Source organism: Lasioglossum baleicum, chromosome 8 (assembly GCF_051020765.1).
Source record: "Lasioglossum baleicum chromosome 8, iyLasBale1, whole genome shotgun sequence".
NCBI lineage: Eukaryota > Metazoa > Arthropoda > Insecta > Hymenoptera > Halictidae > Lasioglossum > Lasioglossum baleicum.
The window spans coordinates 14,046,171-14,063,730 of record NC_134936.1 but is presented as its reverse complement, the minus strand read 5'-3'; the positions used below and the strand labels follow the sequence as shown (position 1 = coordinate 14,063,730).

General features: G+C 51.1%; 2 protein-coding genes across 2 annotated transcripts; one reads left to right on the top strand and one right to left on the bottom strand.

Moving 5' to 3' along the window:
* The first annotated feature begins 4,735 nt into the window (after positions 1 to 4,735).
* Positions 4,736 to 17,234, top strand: LOC143211257 (uncharacterized). The gene is made up of 6 exons (XM_076428745.1): positions 4,736 to 4,876; positions 10,812 to 10,963; positions 11,057 to 11,147; positions 11,231 to 11,334; positions 11,524 to 11,936; positions 12,016 to 17,234. The coding sequence occupies exons 2-6, from the start codon at positions 10,849 to 10,851 to the stop codon at positions 15,445 to 15,447; spliced, it is 4,155 nt and encodes a 1,384-aa protein (XP_076284860.1). The 5' UTR covers positions 4,736 to 4,876; positions 10,812 to 10,848; the 3' UTR covers positions 15,448 to 17,234.
* Positions 4,814 to 17,372, bottom strand: LOC143211298 (uncharacterized). Its single transcript, XM_076428819.1, has 2 exons — positions 17,253 to 17,372; positions 4,814 to 8,533 (listed from the first exon to the last, which is right to left on the bottom strand). The coding sequence occupies exons 1-2, from the start codon at positions 17,293 to 17,295 to the stop codon at positions 8,148 to 8,150; spliced, it is 429 nt and encodes a 142-aa protein (XP_076284934.1). The 5' UTR covers positions 17,296 to 17,372; the 3' UTR covers positions 4,814 to 8,147.
* Positions 17,373 to 17,560: the final 188 nt, after the last annotated feature.

The window sequence follows — 17,560 nt, the reverse complement described above, 5'->3', positions numbered from 1 at the left end:
TCGGCATCCTCCGACTGCTCGGGGAGAGGCAGAGAAGGGGGAACAGAGTTCTTAAAGTACACCCAGGGAGTGTCAGGATTGGAAGGTCGATCGCCGTGGTGGGAGTGTGCCGCTAGTTGGCTCATAGCTGACTGGTGTAATTAAAAACGCCCGTAAATTAATGTTGCCGCCACCGACACCCCTGTCCGAGGAATCGGCTGACCAACCAACCCCCCGAAACACCAGGGCCCCCCTGGAAACTACCCCATGCTCTGTCCCCACCCTCGTCACGGTTCAGTCGTTGAAAATTTTAACTATCGTTCCTTATTTTACCCCTTGCCTCACCATTTAATTCCGAGATCTCAGATTATACGCATACCATTTAATTTACTTTATCTCTAACACGTCATTGTAAGGCAAGGGGTTAACATTCTCAGCGAGAGTACGCAGGTAAAGCTGTTTGGGTGCGCAGGCTGCAAAGTTCAAAGACACGGAAGCGGTTGTTGGACCGATTTTTCGTCCGCAGGTAGAAGGATTTATCGCCGGCGCGTAATCTCCGTACGCATGAATGCGAGCGTGTTATTGTGCGCCGGGGAGATTAATTATGCGCATTGTCGCAACGCGTTCGGATCGCAAGAAAGATGCAGCCCGTAGTTGTAGGCCTTGTGCTCTTTGATAGCGATAGGCCATCCGTTCTGTGCGGCAAGATCGTCGGCTACCGTCCTGGTAGGGCACCGCACCACCATTTTGGTTCTCGCGGTTGCGATCCCCGAAATTTCAAGGTTCCTCCGCTAGATCATCGCGAATCTCCATTTACGGTTTCGCACGGGATCTAGGACGACTCGTTTGTCAATTTTCTCGGCGAACGAGCAATATTGCAAAATTGCGTGTTGGTAGTGACGCGAATCGATGAAGCCGTTTTCGGGGCAAAGAAATCGAGTTGTCGAGCGTCTCGGACACCTCGTCCGAGAACCGGTGCTCTTTTTAAACCGAGTTTCACGCCTGACCAACGCCAATCTCGCCAGATTTCTAATAATAGCCTGGAGGATCGTCAAGACTACGTGTCTCCGGTGAGACGAGAGCGTTGGCGGATTGAAAGATTATTCGACAGCGCAAGCGCGCCATACGCGCAAATAGCGAGCGGGTGCACGTCACGGAGATCTGTACGCTGTACTTGCACACGAAGACTCGCATTCGGCTACTCCGATACGCGAACGGAAATAACGATGATAACAATGTCGTCTTTGTTGCTGGCAGCGGACCGAGCGTGTTTGTCGTGGAAAGTAAAAGGTTTAGAGAGCGGTGAAGTAAGAACAACGTCAACACGTAACGCGGCAGAGAAAGCAACTAGGAAGAACGATTTTAATTAAACGGCTACCGAACCAGGCAGACGAACCGCAAAGTCAACAAGTTGCATTCAGAGATTCGACGAGTAAACACCGTTGTCGAGACTAGACCAAACAGAATTCGTTGGTGACGCGGCTTTATCAATTTCCAAGCGGCTCTGATGGATGTTTTTTTTCTGTTTTCGAGCGAAGAACAATAAGCTGTTGCAGCCGACGATGCCTAATCTCGCGTTCGGTTTGCTTGAGGTCGAACAGATATTTTCGAAAGATATTTTTCAATTGCAGGCAGCCGCGTTAGAGCTCGCGGACGATAAGAAGAAGTAATGTAATGGGCTCGTGATAAAGCGTTGCGCAACCTCGTTTAGCGTTAGATTAGATACCCAGGCCAACGCATCTGCGCTGTTTTCGGCAGGAACCAAAATGGCGGAGCCCCGAACACGGCGAGCTCTGTGCCGTTGTAACAAAGGCTCGGAGCTCCGCCATCGACGAACAAAAGGAGACAGGATTCTCGGATCCTCGGCTGTCTATTAGCACCTGGATCGTCTTGCTCGGTGACGAACTATGATTCAACTTCGCAGGGAGTTTCTCAAGCATGAGAATAGTTTGGTCGTTCGAGACCGAGTATATCTCGATCGTCTCGGAGAGTCGTTCACGAATAAGAATGGCGTCGGCGACCGCTCGATGACTAACTGCAGGTCGGAGTCCCGGTGTTTGTATTAATTAGTGCACAGGGGGTCCTTGGAACAAAGGCAGGTATTGGGGTGCTGGAAAAATTTCGACACGATCGCCACGCCCATTCAGTACGCGTTGTTTCCGTGCACCGAGGGGTGATCAACATGTCGGAGGACAGCTTGCAACACGGACTTTAGTGACCGACCCGTTGGTACCCGACACTTTAGGTGTTAATTGCTTTATGGAGGTGTGCAAATAGCTCGGCCAGCGACACCCTCTTGCAGGTATAACGCAGAGAGTTGATGAATAAGTTGTTAAGGGATCACGGGACGTAATTCGCCGGTCGTATACCCTGAACTTCCTTTGTCCCCTTGACTACTTGGCTAGAAACTTCCGCTTTTTACTGCGATACTGCAATCGAAACGGAATATGGATTCCATTGCGCTCGCAATTATACCTAATCTTCGACCCTAGCTGGGGCACTAATCGCCTTTGCTTGCAGATGGTACCCTCACCTTCTCAATTACTTGGATTTGGGTTCTTGTCCCTGATTGATAGTTGTTGTCGTCACGATTCATCGATACTTACGTCTTCCGGTAAATTGAAATAATAGATAATTAGTAAGTTCTCGCGTTTCGATAGAGTCCGAGGCTTTCCGGGAAGGTTTATGGTTTCCCGACACAGTGTTAAAAGGGATGGCAAGAGGATCTAGGGCTTCGAGCAACGTTAGCCTTCATTTTCCTTCGGTTAGCCTTTCCATTAGCGCGACGGACATGCATTTTCGAAGGTCCCGGGGTCTCTCGTGGGGGATTGCGGTATCGAAAGGCAAGCTCCCGCGATAAAACCTGATATGTATACACCCCAAAAAGACGACGCGGCTCGGTCTCTGCGTGCCGCAGCGCGGCGATATCGCAAGACCGAAAGCCCTCGGCTTCTCTCGTACGGTACGCGAAATTAACATCGGCAATAAAACTCTCCGGCGTCGTGCACATAATCTATCTGGTTTTATCCGGCGGCGGGGTTCCGTGCATCCTGCGGCGGTCAGGAGGACAGGAACGAACCGTGTCTCCGGTGTGCGGGGCGCGGGTTTTCCACCGCAAACGGGTTTGCCGCGAGTCCTGAGCGGGTACAAGGGTACACGCGGAAATCCATCTGGCGGCGTCTCGAGTGCCGATTTCCGTTCCCGGCGCGCTGTAATTGGAGGTTACGATCGAAACGAGAAGATGAAGGGAAAGGATACGCGCGAGCTAGGGGGTCGTTTCTGCGTCCGCGGCTACGAAAGAGGATCGGAGATGCACGGCGGAGAGGAGCGACGGCGAGAGAAAGATGGAAAAGGAAAAAGAGAAAGCTAAGGGCCGAGAGGAAGAGAGAGAGAGAGAGAGAGAGGGGGGGGAAGAGAGTGAGAGAGAAGCCGAGAATGGCAGAAAAGAGGGGTAACTAGCGAGAAGGGTGAGGTATCGGCGCAAACGAATAGAGGGGAGCTCGTAACCGGGCTGGTAACGCGGCAGTCGTCAATGGGGTGAAGGGGGAGAGTTGTCGGACACGTTGGTGTGCCCGGTCTAGCACGCTGGTGTGTGTAGCACACGGTGAATGGAGGAGGGGTGGCCAGAAGCGAGCGCGCATAGAGGAGTGGAGAGAAAAACGACTCGCACAGGCAGGCAGGCAAACAGGCAAGGCAAGGCACGGCAAAGCAAAGCAAAGCAAGGCAGGCAAGCAAGGCGAAGCAATGCGAAGGCAAAGGCAAGTCGAGCAACACGGAGACGGAGAGCCAGGTCTGGCGGCAGGCTAGGCAGGCTAGGCATCGGAGCCCGAGTTCTACGGACACGGTGCTCGAAGGGGGGCAGGAGAGAGCGGCTGCGAGCCGCTGCGTGGGAGAGACAAGGACAAAGAAGGCACCGATCGAGAAGGGGGGAACGGGAGGAGGGAAACGAAAACGGCAGGCGTAGCGAGGAGCTTGTGTACAGCCTGGAGGACAGGAGAGAAAGACCAATGGAGGGGGGCTTGTTGGGGACGTAAAAGGGGGTGCGCGGCGAAGGGATAACCGGGATTGCGAGAGAGAGGGGTGGGGCGGCGGGAGGGGAAAGGGCATATCCCACTCGGGGTTTCGGTTTAGTTTGGCGTGAGTCGCCGTGGTGTTCGGTATTGTTGGTGTTCTCTCGGCAAGTTCTCTCGTTCCCGCACGCTCGATGTCGTTCATTTCCGCGGCTTAGTTCGAGGAAACGCCACGCCGTGTTCCGCGGCGCCTTTGTACGGGCGAGTGTGGGTTCGCTTCGTTGCTTCGTTCTTTATTTTTTCCCCGTACGTTTCTTTCCCGTTGGTTTTGTTACGTTCGCGGCGATCCCCTGTCTCCACGGCCCCGGGCGCCTGCTGTGTTTCTTCCGGAGCCCGGCGCAAAAGGTGAAAGTACCTACGAATCCCCGCATCGCTCGAATGACTGCCAGGGAAGCTGGTCGTTGCTCACGGTTCTCGCGATCTTTCTCGGGTACACATCCCGTCGTCGGCCACGCGACATAGTCATCGTCGTCGTTGTCGTTCTTGTGCCTGCTGGACAACCCTCTTCCCCGCGGCCCCCGTGCGCAACAGCCGCAACTTCTCTCTCCCTATCGCTCGCTCGCTCTCTCTCCCGCTCTCTCTCACTCTCTCTCTCTCTCTCCGTGTATCGGACTCCGAGGAGGCTGAGCATTCGGAGGATCGTAGCACCGAACCCCTCGGTTCGTCCCCTAACATCATCGAGATCCTGTGCAGTTTCGTGTGTGTGTTCGAGTGTTTCGAGGCTCGAGCGACCACGGTTGGCGGCCGCCGTGCACGTCCGGGACCAGCATGCTACACCACCGTAGAGGATAGCGTTTACCACTCGACGAACCATCGCATGCTCGCACGTAAGTAAACCCGCTCAAGTCGCACACCGCGCCAAAGTATATACCCGATCGCACGTACATACAGAAATACAGACGCGCTTTCGAGTGTGTACGCCTGTGTGGACGGAGACCTACACCTCGCCGGTTCAACGTCGAGAGACACAACAGAGAGAAATAGAGGCGGAACGGGAGCGAGAGAGACGGAGTGGGCGGTTTCCTCCATCTTTTTCTCCCCCTCCTATTCCGTTTCTGTCCCACTACCGTCTTTCTCGTTATTACTCTTTTTCCCCTCTCCTCGCTCTATCCTCTCGCGTGTGTACCCTCCTTCTTTAACCTGATCCCGTCTCTCTCGCTCTCTCTATCTCTCTCGCAAACGTGATACTCTACCGGCTGGCTCAAAATACACGCCGCTACCCCGATGGAACTTAACGAGCCGCGTGTTACCTTATAATCGATTGTCCCACCGCGAAACCGTCTTACTCCGATAGTTAATTCAACGTTCATCGGTGACGACCCGCTCGAATTGAACGACCTGTACAACGGAGTAGCAACTGTTGCGACACCCGACCGTGTTCTCGCAACCGTAATTTTTGGTTGGATAATGTTGCTGCGTTGTTTCGCCCGAGAGAAATCTCCCCGATCGCGCTTCGCTGTAGCCTCTGGTATCATTTTTCTCGTTGGTTCTAGGACGTTAGCTACCCTCGGCTCCACGAACCCCAACCGTGGGGTGCGCACACACAGGACGCACTACTTTTGTTACCGACGACTCGAATTCCTCCGTATCTTACACAGAAATCCCGTTACACATTTTCGAGTACTCCTTAGGATACCGTTCGGATAAATAATGTCTAACAGTCCGCGTGGAAAAATAAATAAACGACGTTTTCTCTACGGATACTATACAAAGGAACCTAAACGAGTGGTAAATCCCCAACCCCTAAAGAACATGCGGAATGTTTCCACTAAAAATAATGACTCGAAAAGTCGTGACCGTCGAGGACTCTTTACGACAGGACCAGGGTCCTGGCAATCGTCAATTTTATGACCTGTCCTACGAACTCGGCCACTTACAGTACGCACTTGAGAAAGCTAGAATTTTCGCGTCCCAAAATTCCTCCCTTTCCCACGCTCGCAGTCCGGTACAAAAACAAACGTTTGTCACACCAGAGTAGGGCAATAATCAACTAATATTTAAAAATTACCAACAGTCTTTTCGAATGTTAGTTATAGCAAAATAGTAATTAGTCAAAACTTTGTGATTAGTTGTTGATAACTAGACTGCAATAAAAAAAACGTGGTGAAATTGTCTGCATTGATTGCAAGAAATAGAAACCAAGTTGGATGTTATTTCTTCGCTTAATGATTTTAATAGAGGAGAAATCATATATTGACATCTTCAATTTTTTAAATATTTCAACAACTTTGAATTTCATCTACTCAATTTTACTATAAATGCATAAAGATCCGCAGTCTAGTGATAACTAATTAATAATATTAATGTATGTTAATCGCACAATAATGACTGATGACTGATCACCAGCTACTAATTCACTAATAAGCAATAGCTAACGATTACTTAGAGCTGTGACTAACTATTTGCCATTTAGTTATCACTAACTTTTTAAATATTAGTTCAGGAACTTTTAGATACGACTCGAATTCGCTAATATTCTATTACTATCACTAGACACTGTCCTATGTCTTGAACGGTTATCAATAGCTGCGCGAGGTCCTGGTAAAAATAAGTCGAGATCGATCTTGCTCAGACGCATAGTTGCCCGCGAGAACTTTGCGGAACACAGTTGTTGGAAGATTCTTTTCGAGCTTGATCTACAATAATCACAGGCAAAGAATGCCCCGTGGGGCACTGATCTGGCTCTTCCGGAGTGTAAAACAGCGTAGCCACGCCTCTCATAGTCACTGCCCAGAATGGACGATATAAATAATCTAACGCTATTTCTACAACCTGAAACCGTCGCTTGGGGTAATCTATACTTCGTTCAACGAGTTGAGGCAGTGAAGGTAAACAAATGCTACTCGAGCACGACAGAATTGAAGTTGCATTCCTCAGATAATTGGCGAAGGCTAGAGGGGATCGAACAGAAGATGTTATAGGGTACCGGCGATTTGGAGCGGCCTGTATCGGTACTTTTTCTCACATTCGCGCCGCCTCGTCTCTCGTCCTCGACGAAATCGGTCGGTGCGCGTTCGCGATACGCGCGACGATGGAATAAACATCGCGGCCGATACGAGGGCGAAGCGGGGAGGGAGAGGATCGCGACGATACACTCTCGTTTCGCTCGAACGTGGCCGAGAGAGCCCAGAGTCGAGAGCCGAGCCGTGGCTCTCTCGGCTAGAGCGAGCGCGCGATCTATCCCGTCGGGTCGGCCGAAATCGATGTAACGGTCGGCCGGGACACGGGGACGATCGAAAGCTTTCCAGCTGAAAAACTCGTCGCGCCGCTTTCGTTCGGGGCGTTCGTGTCCCGATCTCGCAACGTCCGTTGCCTACGAGACACACGAGAAAACGTGTCCCCACTGATTAATCAGCTGGCTGCCTCGGCGAGACCAGATCTCGCCGAAGGAACGCTGCGGTGTTACGCGAGAGGAACAATAGGCGGGAAACGGCTGGCTCGATTCCGTCCGAAGACCCCCGATGATGACGATCACGATAACGATAACGACGATGAAGCCACCGATTTTCCCCGTTCGCGGAATGCGGTTCTCCTCGGCGTGGCGCCTCGAACGTTTTCGAGTCGAAACCACACCGCGGGGAGAGGACAAGAGCGAAGCCACGTTATCGTCGCGTGACCGAGCCGGAATGCGACGACGACGACGGAAAAATCGCAGCGGATCGGTAAAAATATGATTACCCAATGGTTTTCGACCTCGCGCCGGCTAACGTTGCGAACGCCGTCGAATCGCACGAACCCTCAATTGCATTCCCCGTCCCGGGGATTGTGTAGGGTGACCTGTTCAGTGAATGAACATAATTCGTATTAAACGGGAAAACAACATCTATGACGCGATAATTGTATCGTAAATTCACAGATGTCTTTCATTTTTCGTTTATAATCTATTCGCCAGTAAATTTATGTAGCAGTTGTTCGAACAACGATGTAGAAATGCTAACTTCTACAGACATGCAGCGTAAGTGTTCGTTCATTCATTCACACAGGTCAGCCTATTCTTTTCTTTTTGCTGGCCGCCAGACCGTGTCGTGTGGGATTCGATGCCCGATCGAACGGGCGCCTTTCTTCTGCGAGATCTCTCTCTGCACACGGTCGCTAAGGTTACTTCGAATCACGGCCTCTTCCGGCCGGTAGGGTCGTCGTCTCCCTACTCTCGTTTCTTGGGGCACGAGAGCTCGTGGAGGAGCCAACAACGAGGGATCGGAGAGCAGCTGGGGGTCTAATCTGTAGCCTCGCATGGTGCGCGATAACGTGGCCGAAGTTCCGCGGGGAAAAAAATCGAAGCGCAGGGATCTTCTTAACGAATCTTACCTCCTCGGGCTCTTCTTTCGTTCGGATACCGGACCGACGAGAGACAATAAGGAAATCTAGGGTTTCGGTTTCTGGATAAGTTCCCGTCGCAATTCCAATATCCTCTTCTTCGTGTGGTCGAAGTACGGGAAACACTGTCCATTCGTAAGGGTCTTTTGCTTGCTCACGTGGTGTACCTGTAACATCGATAGACTGTAATGGTGACACATCATACAGATGCATACTTTTTACCAGGAGTTGGTCTGATTCATCTCTGTTAGCCCGTAATCTACCGTTTTCGTAAACTCTGCGCTGAATTCGAGTATGCAACAGCCTAATATCAATCCTTGGAAGATCTAGAATCTGAAACGTAGTACATAGTTGTCTAGGTTTCAACCCCCTTTCTTGGAAGGCTTCGCACAACGTCCGAGTTTCCAAGTACGTACCTTGATTCTTGAAGAAGTGAGTCTGGTAAGTCTTACCCAGAAAAATGGCTAGAAACGTTCCCAAACGAAAAGTCGCCTTCTGTAGAAGTCGGAAGGTCAGCACGGGATCAAAGAACGAGGGTGCTTGTAGAAGTTGGAAATGTTGGGTCAACCAGGTGCGGCGAAGCCTCTGGTAATCCCCAACCTTGGGGGTAGTTCGGTAATTTTTTCGGTGCGATTGGAATCGGGTTTGTGGCATCATCGCCCGCGATCCCGCTCGAGAATGTTGCTTCTCACGGAGCAGATATAAATAGACGAAGTGCTAAGACATCGCGGAACGTCGGTGTATATGCGCGAGAGCGGTGCCTGACTCGGGGTCCAAATAGTACGGCTAATTTCTAACGAGATAATTGGCCGTGATGCGCGGCGTGCCAGCCTTTGTCCGCGGCTCGGACATTCGCCGTTGTCGTCATCGTCATCGTCGTCACTAGAGACCAGTCGTGAAACAAGTTAACGCTTCCCCGATTCTACCGGGCGACGAACCCGATCGGTGTGGACGGGGCTTTATTTAGGCGCGTCCCTGCATTCGCGACACGTGCTGCACTCGGTGAATAGACGACGAAGACGACAACACAAGCGGACGAGGAATAACGAGATCTGCGGTATATGGTCGTGAAGAGTAACTTTAACCCGTTAACCGGCGGAGACGAGCTAACTCGAAAGAATACGCGATCGTACGCGATTACGTCCGCATCCTTTGCGAGAGCGGAGAGCGAATATTCGACGAACCGAAGAAAATCAACGGAGTTAGATCGGTGCCACGAGGACACCGTCTAGCTGCTCCCGTTCGGTCCGGAAGCTTAGAATCTCGCTGACAATCTCGAATAGCCGGCGCGGATAATTGATCTAATTTATAGGACAGTATCAAGGGCTGTGGAAGTTCTAGCAGCTGTAGTCTGTCCAACAAGACGAGCCAGTAAATGTAAACAATGCTAGAAGCAAATCGTGTGCGACAGAACTGCTCCACTGACTTGTCTCGTTCGACAAACTATAGTTGCAAGAGAGATTCCACCGGAGGTGATCGGCGAGCGATCGAAACTTTTGTCTGGCGATGTAAGGTTGCGGAATGACGAGCGACGTTCCGAATTGAGAATAATTCGTAGCCGCTGCTCCGTATCTGTCGAGGCGATTAACGAGTCGAGTCTCCAGCTCGCGTATCCGCTCTCGAGGACTCGATCACCGACAAAAACCGGGCGGCGTTAATTTTCTTGGGCAACGATAACGAGCAGTCGAGGAGCGGGTTTATCGCGGGCATATCTCTCTCTCTCTCCGACTCTCTGGGAAATAACGCGATATTCGATCAATACCAGGCAGGTATTCGACGGCACACGCGTTTCGTTCGCTAGGCAAGGGCTGCTGGTGCTTGCTCTGTTTGCCGGTTCTGGTTGCGCCGCGGCGTTCTGCCGGCAGGCGAGCGGAAAAACGGAAAGGACAATTCTCTCGGAGCGAGCGGGGAGGACGAGGTTAAAACGCACCCGTATACCCACCGGGTGGTTGCCACCCGATGGAGGGGGACAGAGAACGAGGCAACGGGATTCTAGCTACCTGAGAAACCTTCGGGAAAGTGGGCTAAACACCGTGACACGGCCTAACCGTTCCCCAGACCGCGTGCGATCTGTCCGAGAAGCTTTTGCGAACGTCGTTACGATTATCGGAAATCGAGGCAGCACACGGATACTTTGAATGTAAACGAGGGACGTTCGTTTATGTGAACTAGAAGAGTAATGACGCTACTTCCGGAACGAGCGGACGCTCGAAACGGGATGAAATATGTCGGGCTCGAGTCCATGCACCTTTGCGGGAAGAGTTTTTTAAGCATACAGCGCAATCAAGATTTAAATCCGATTCTATTTCTGCTACAGTCGAAGAGACGATGTTCCCTCGTCTTCTTCGCCCCGACGAAACTGCACCGGCGAGAGTGCATCGGTGTTCGTTCGCGTTGCGGTTTTCCGGAGCGTGGGATCACATCGTTTTCTGTTTCTCGTTGCAGGCATCATCACGGGCAGTTCCGTTCCACAATAAGAAAAATGTCGGGACCGGGCAAAAGGACTTACCTCCAGGAGGTGAATCCCTACCTCGTTTGCCTGTTGTGCAGAGGCTACCTCATCGACGCGACCACCGTCGTCGAGTGTCTGCACTCGTGTAAGTGAATCGACTCATCCTCCGCGAATGATATCTCCCCGACCCACTCCGAGAACGGATAATGATACCGTGCCGCTTCCTTTCTGTTTCCAGTTTGCAGGAGCTGTATTTTGAAGCATCTGAGCACTGAGGCCCAGTGTCCCTCCTGCGAGCATGTTCTCAACAAGGCGAAGCCGAACATCAAGTACGTCGACCGTTTTATACCGCCGTCGCGTCCTGTCGAATCTCCATCGATGTTCAAATGTTTACATTTTCGTTTACTTTCAGAGCGGACAAAGCGTTGCAGGAGATCGTGTATAAATTGGTTCCCGGACTCTATCACAAAGAGATGCGCAAGAGAAGAGAGTTCTACAAGAAGCACCCGGAGCACGGTAACTATTTTCCATTCCCGTAGAATTATTAAATTGCTCCCGACTAGCATGCGAACATACGTAGAATAAACATTCTCAAAGGAGATGAAAGATCTGAATAACTTCCACAGCAAAATTCCGTTTGCCGGCGGTGATCCGAAAATCCGATTACCCTGAGAATGTATACTAACGCGAAAACGAACTTTTCAGCGGATTTCGCGACTCCGGAGCAACGCGGCGAAGACGTCAGCGGCAGATTGATCTTCGCGCCGGAGGATGCTGTCAGTTTGAGCTTGGAGTACCTACCGCCCGGTGCGGATCCTCTGACGATTCTACTCAGCACGAACGACGACGCGACTAACCTGAACGGACTGAACAACCAGAACAGCAATAACAACAATGCCAGTAATAACAACACTGGCAGCCACAACGTGAACGCCACGAGCAACCGACGGTACCTTCAGTGTCCCGCGCTGGTCACTATAGCGCACCTGAAAAAATTCCTGGCGCTGAAATACAGCGTCGACATGACGAGATACGCCATCGAGATTTGCCATCGACGTGCTCCGCTTCCGGAGCATTGGACGCTCATGGATGTCGCGTATATTTACGCTTGGAAGAGGGTAAGCAACCGTTGTCCATCTTGAATCAATGTGCAAAGAGTTTTCTTGGTGTCTAATGCTTTGAAATTGTGTGTTTCAGAACGCACCGATGCGATTTTTCTACCGAGTAGCGTTAGAAGAGCAGCGATTAGAAGCACCCCCGCACGACAGGCCGTCCACCCCTGGTTTGGGGGCGAGTTTACCTCCCGCGGACGCAGCTGTGGCCGTGCAGAACAGAATCAACACGGAGAACGCACAGAACGATGTGGAACGCAAGCCCGAGGTCAAGCAAACGAAGAACCGGGACGAGAGGCATCCGTCGTTGGACGTCAGAAACGAAGTTCCGACCGAGAAGTCGAGGGTATCCGTAGAGAAAAAGGTCCCAGCAGAATCTAAGAAGGTCGAGGTGAAAGCGGAACAGCCTCTGAGCAGCGCGGCAGTGTCGACGACAGTGACTACGACGACGGTTTCGTCTCCGACGACGAGCACAACGACCACAGCGGTGATTAATACGAGCCCGTCGTCGAGTACCTCCTTGAATACCGAAGGCACGAAACTGATCAAAACGCCTATCAAGATACTGAAGAATCCGGATGGACGGTACGAGGTGCTGAGAAGCCCCTCTCTCAATTGGGGCACGAAGGAGCAGAACGCGGAAACAAAGTCGTCGAGCCCCGAGTTCAGCGTGGTCAGTATAGGCAACGGGCAGAACTCGAACGGCGTGAAGATCACGCTGAAGCAATGCACGCCGAGCAACGCGAGTCCGAAGAAACCGAAAGTGATCAGCAATGTTTTGTTGCATTGCGGCCAGTCAGACAAGGACGGCACGAGCCCGACCGCGTTGGTCATCCAGCAGATCCAAAGAGACCGAGAGAAGCAGCAAGCAGCGGAGAAGCAAGAGAAACAACGACGCAGAGTCACGTTTGTGGAACGACCGGCAGCCATCGAGAAGCCTGCGAGCAACGCGGTGAAAACCGTGACGAAGAAGCCGGCAGAACAGCAGGATAAGAAACAGTTCCTGCAAGGATTCCAACTGACCGCTAGAGAGACGGGTTCGGAGTCTCTCGTGGATTCGAAGGCGCCCGAGACGAATGCCAGCGGGTCGCCTGCTGATGCTCAGACGAAAGGCAACGCGGTGAAGAAGGAGGAGGAGAACGCGAAGAACCAGGCACCGACGGAAGGGCAGAATAAAAATTCTGTCGAGAACGCCGGTGGTGTTAACACAATTATGATTAGAATTAGCGGCAATGCGCGAGTGAACGCGAATAAACAGTGCAGTGACGTGGATGCGCGACCGGTCGGTTCCGCGAAAAGTTCGAGTGCGGCTACCGTGAACGCGGGGGCCGGTGGTAATCCGGCAAAGGTCGACGTGTACACTTTCTCCAACGACCCGCCGGTGGTCCCAGCGGGGGCGGTCAAGCGAAAGTGTCCGCCGGGCTTGCCGATCTTCGATATAAAACGGAAGAGACAGCAACAGGTGCAGACGACGCCTAAGAAACAGACTCCCGTTGCTCCCGCGCCGACTCCTTTGCCGAATACAGTACCGAACAACCTTAAGTCGCCGAGGAAGATCGCTGCCGAGCACGCGATCCCTGCGAAGAGACCCGCTAACATGATGGGAGAGCCTGGTCCCAGTCGAGCGCCACCTCAGAGTCCCAAGTCTCAAACTCAAACGAATCCGATGCTCTCGAGTGATACGAGAAATATCTTGGACGGCTGCGGTTTGAACATCCCCGCGAGTCTCAGTATAACTCTAACCGCGCCAAAGTCTCCCGGTAGCAGCGGAGGATTTGTCGAACCGAGCGATTCAAAGGACAATCGGAAGAACGCGCTGGGAAAGGTTAGTCCCAGCATCACTCTGAACGACCGATCCGTGGATCCTCGGGTGCTGAAAGCTCTGAAGGCGGGACAGATCAGAATGCCAGCACCACCGAAACCGAGGCAGACCAAGCAACCGGATCGAGAGATCAATCAACAGAGGCAGACGTCCTCCGGGAAGAGGAAGAGGGAACAAGATTCAAGGGACATTCTGGATCTCAGCGGAGGGAAGAAGGTGGACATGCACCCACTGAGAATACCGCAGCCAGTCGCGAAGCTGAAAGCAAAATCATCGGTCAGGGACAACATGCCGAACGTATCCGACCAAGGACAAGTGGTAACTTTGATGGGAGGACACAGGTACTACCGAGCACCTCCAGGATCTCTAACTCCAGCAGCTCATCGAGTGAACGACTGTTCTATTCCAACACCGACGCGCGCCCCGGTCTACGCTCCAGGATTTTCGAGTCCCATGAGCGGGAGTCGATCGAACACGAACCTCTCGTCTGTTTTCCCCAGCCTGCAAAGTATCTACGCCCTCAGCCAAGCTCCTAATCTTCAACAATTTCAAATGGACGCGAGGTTGAGGCTGCCGCGACCATCCGAGGTGAATTCCTCGGCTATTAACACCGATAACCGAAGTGCGAACAGCAGCATGCCAAGCAAAAGCCACTTAGCCGCTCAGTGCGCGCCGGTGAAACCTGCTCGATCCTCCATCGCGCCTTTAGCCGTGCCCATTAGCAAACAGCAGCAATCCAATGAAAGATCCGCCGCTGTTGCTTGTCTGAATCGCGCTCTTGCCAACGAGATCAACAAGAACGCCGCGTTTCGAAGCAACGAATCAATGGACACCGCCGACAGTGGACACCAGCAACAGTTGTCCATCCAAACGAAGTATCCCTCGACCACGGAGGGTAGCAATCGGTGCTCGCCTCGGAGTACCACGAACAATAGCGGGAGCAATGAGGAGAAGACGACTGTCGAGGTAACGCGCGAGTCAACCGCGGAATCGAACAACGATACCAAGAAAGAGGACAATGCCGCGAGGCAGACTCCTCATCGCGAGGCTGCCAGCCCCAGGGTCTCCTCGACGGCTTCTCCATCGCCTCCACCCGGCGACTCTAACGCCAACAACAACAACGAGAACACCGCTGCTCGTAACGATAACGTGGCGACCGGGTCGAATGGTATCGACAACGATCTACCTGCCCCAAGCCCGAAGAAGAACACCACCCCCGTGGCAGAGGTGTCCAGCAGCAAATCCCCAGCCAGCCCTGACTCTAGCTCGGTGACCATCGAGAGCAGCCCTTCCAGCAAAGGGTGCGTTACGGTGGAGCAAGGGCTCCCGTCCCCATCGGAAGGGTCCAAGTCTTCCTCCGTGAAACCAGACAACCCTGTCGAGGACGCGACCATCGACACCGAGAAGAAACCCGCGTTCAAACAGTTGGACACGAAGCAACTGACCTCGGAGATGTTCCAGAAAAGACTGCTAGCCGCGTTCCCTTCGAACGAGTGGACGAACAACCCTTTAGCTGCCGAACATCTCGGCAACTTTCTCAAGAACTTAAAGGCTTCGATCAAGTCCGAGGCCAAACTCGAGGAGATTGCGGCGGGGAAGATCGAGGCTCAGCTGGCGTGCAACGACGCTGCCACCGTTCGCTTGACCAACGAAGCTTCGTCGAAGACCAGGCCCGACGTGGCCGAACGGTCTTAACCACGAGGAACGCTCTGTGAACGAGCGAAATGATTGTTCGTCGAGGAAGATAGCTACCGCACTGCCAGATACATGAATCGCGCGAAGTGAAAATTGGTCCTTTGCAAAGAGGAAGAATGTTTTGTGAAGTGGATAAGGTGCTCGTTCAGTACTAGTCGTGAATCGCATTACTGCACCCCGAGCTTTGCGGGCCAATTTCCTGTGATCCTACTTCTCGTGTCGCGCGGAATCAACTTCATCATTGTGCGAACACGAAAACCGAGTGAACGTTCGCGAGTACAAGGTCTTGACTGCAGTCTCAGTTGATAGAGAAAGGGTGAATCGCGAATCGGACCACAGAACCGACGGTTTCTCTCGAGCCATGCCGATGTTATCGAATGTCTTTTAGCGTGGATGAACGAATCGATTTGTATGATCTATTTTGAACGCCTGGAAACCTTAAACACGGAGCGTTCTGCGGAACAGAAACGAAGGAAACCTGGAACCAGTTGTTCACGGAACGCTTCGTACGAAACACGGTGTACCGCGTCGTACAATACAGGGAAAAGATACAGCTCAGACGCTGGAGATTTTATTTTTTCAAATTTTTTAAGGACACACACACTCTCACAGAGACATACACACAAACTACACGAACGCACGCACCCCTCCACCGTGGAATTCGAATCTGCGTGCAGTTGCTTTGTCGAATTCGCTACGTTTCCGCGAAAACGATATCGACTCGTCCGATTCCGTGTTGTTCCACATGGGAATTGCGAAGCGAAGTGTTCGACCAAGTACATACCTCGCATTGAATTTACAGTCTGCAGAAAGCTTGCGGGTCGTTCGAGGTAGCCATCCACTCCAATCGATTGCCTTTAAGACGGCCCTGAACGACCTGCGAATCGTGATTCGTTTGATCTTTTCGCTCAGAAATCATTGATCGCTGTGTCGCAGATCTTTAGAAAGCTTTACATTTTTCTCTGATCAATTTACAAAAACGGGAATCGAACAGGAAATCCGTTGTCCCTGTACGAAGCTGTGTGAACCCTTTCGCTACTCCTATGTTGGCTAAATCATGTCTGAAGATAGTTTTGACGATATTTTCTTAAAGGAAATTAATTAAGCTTTTATCAGGGTCAATAGCAAGCTGAGCGGGCTCATTGTAAATAGAGCCTCAAAGCTCATTGCAACGACATCTATCTGCGAAAGGGTTAACCCGATGACAAAGTGAAATTCGCGTTGTTTTGATTTACTAATCACAACCGATCGCTAGGAACGCATTCGATGGAATGAAAATTGTGCTGCATTTGACGCAAAATCCTGCTCTTCGCAAAAATCTTTCTTATTCGTCCGACTTATGCGTGAAAAGGGTCGTAGGGACCGAAAATCGATGGAGAAAGAATATCCGGAGAAGCTAGAATACAATTAATTGTGTAACGTATGGATCTATGCTATTGTTAGTTTTTCCTTTTCTTATTTACCTTTTTTGCGTTACGTTTCACTATGAGTTACTACTATGTATACGTTGTACGATAATTGTTATGTTATGCAAGTGTATTATATTATATGTATTATTTCCTGGTCTGTATATATTTATAATTATATACTTAGTCATTCGTTCTTTGCGAGAATGCGCGCAAAATCCTATTACTCTGTAAGCCCGACAACCGTTTCTATTCAAATCGAATTTCGGAACTCGTGGGAACGATCACGATCAAAAGTTTATAAACACGAACCACGTCGTTGCGATACACGACGGACATTCATTTTGAATAATAGAGAAAACGGACATGTAACAACTGAAGGAATATATTATTATATACCTAAAAGTAAAACTGTGGTCGCTTTACTCTGTCCCCTTGGCATTTTGCTATAATGTCTTGTTAAATTTTGAAATTCGAACACTCACTCTGAAAAGAAACGTTACTTGCGCACTGGCTGCGTTCCGCAAACTACCGTGGAAGTACTGATGCCACCCTAACAAAAACACAACTTGAAATGAAACTATAATGGAAACTGATGGTACATTATATTGGCAGATATATAAGAAAGAAATATTATATATTTTTTCTAAATATATCAATTGTATTGTTAATATTATATAAATGTTTACAGTACAAGAATCAGGAGT

Coding starts and splice junctions, on each gene's coding strand:
- LOC143211257 (XM_076428745.1), top strand. CDS start 10,849: ATGTCGGGACCGGGCAAAAGGACTTACCTCCAGGAGGTGAATCCCTAC. Junction 11,148..11,230: donor AAGGCGAAGCCGAACATCAA/GTACGTCGACCG, acceptor GTTTACTTTCAG/AGCGGACAAAGCGTTGCAGG. Junction 11,335..11,523: donor CAAGAAGCACCCGGAGCACG/GTAACTATTTTC, acceptor CGAACTTTTCAG/CGGATTTCGCGACTCCGGAG.
- LOC143211298 (XM_076428819.1), bottom strand. CDS start 17,295: ATGCCAAGGGGACAGAGTAAAGCGACCACAGTTTTACTTTTAG. Junction 8,534..17,252: donor GACCACAGTTTTACTTTTAG/GTATATAATAAT, acceptor TCGATGTTACAG/GTACACCACGTGAGCAAGCA.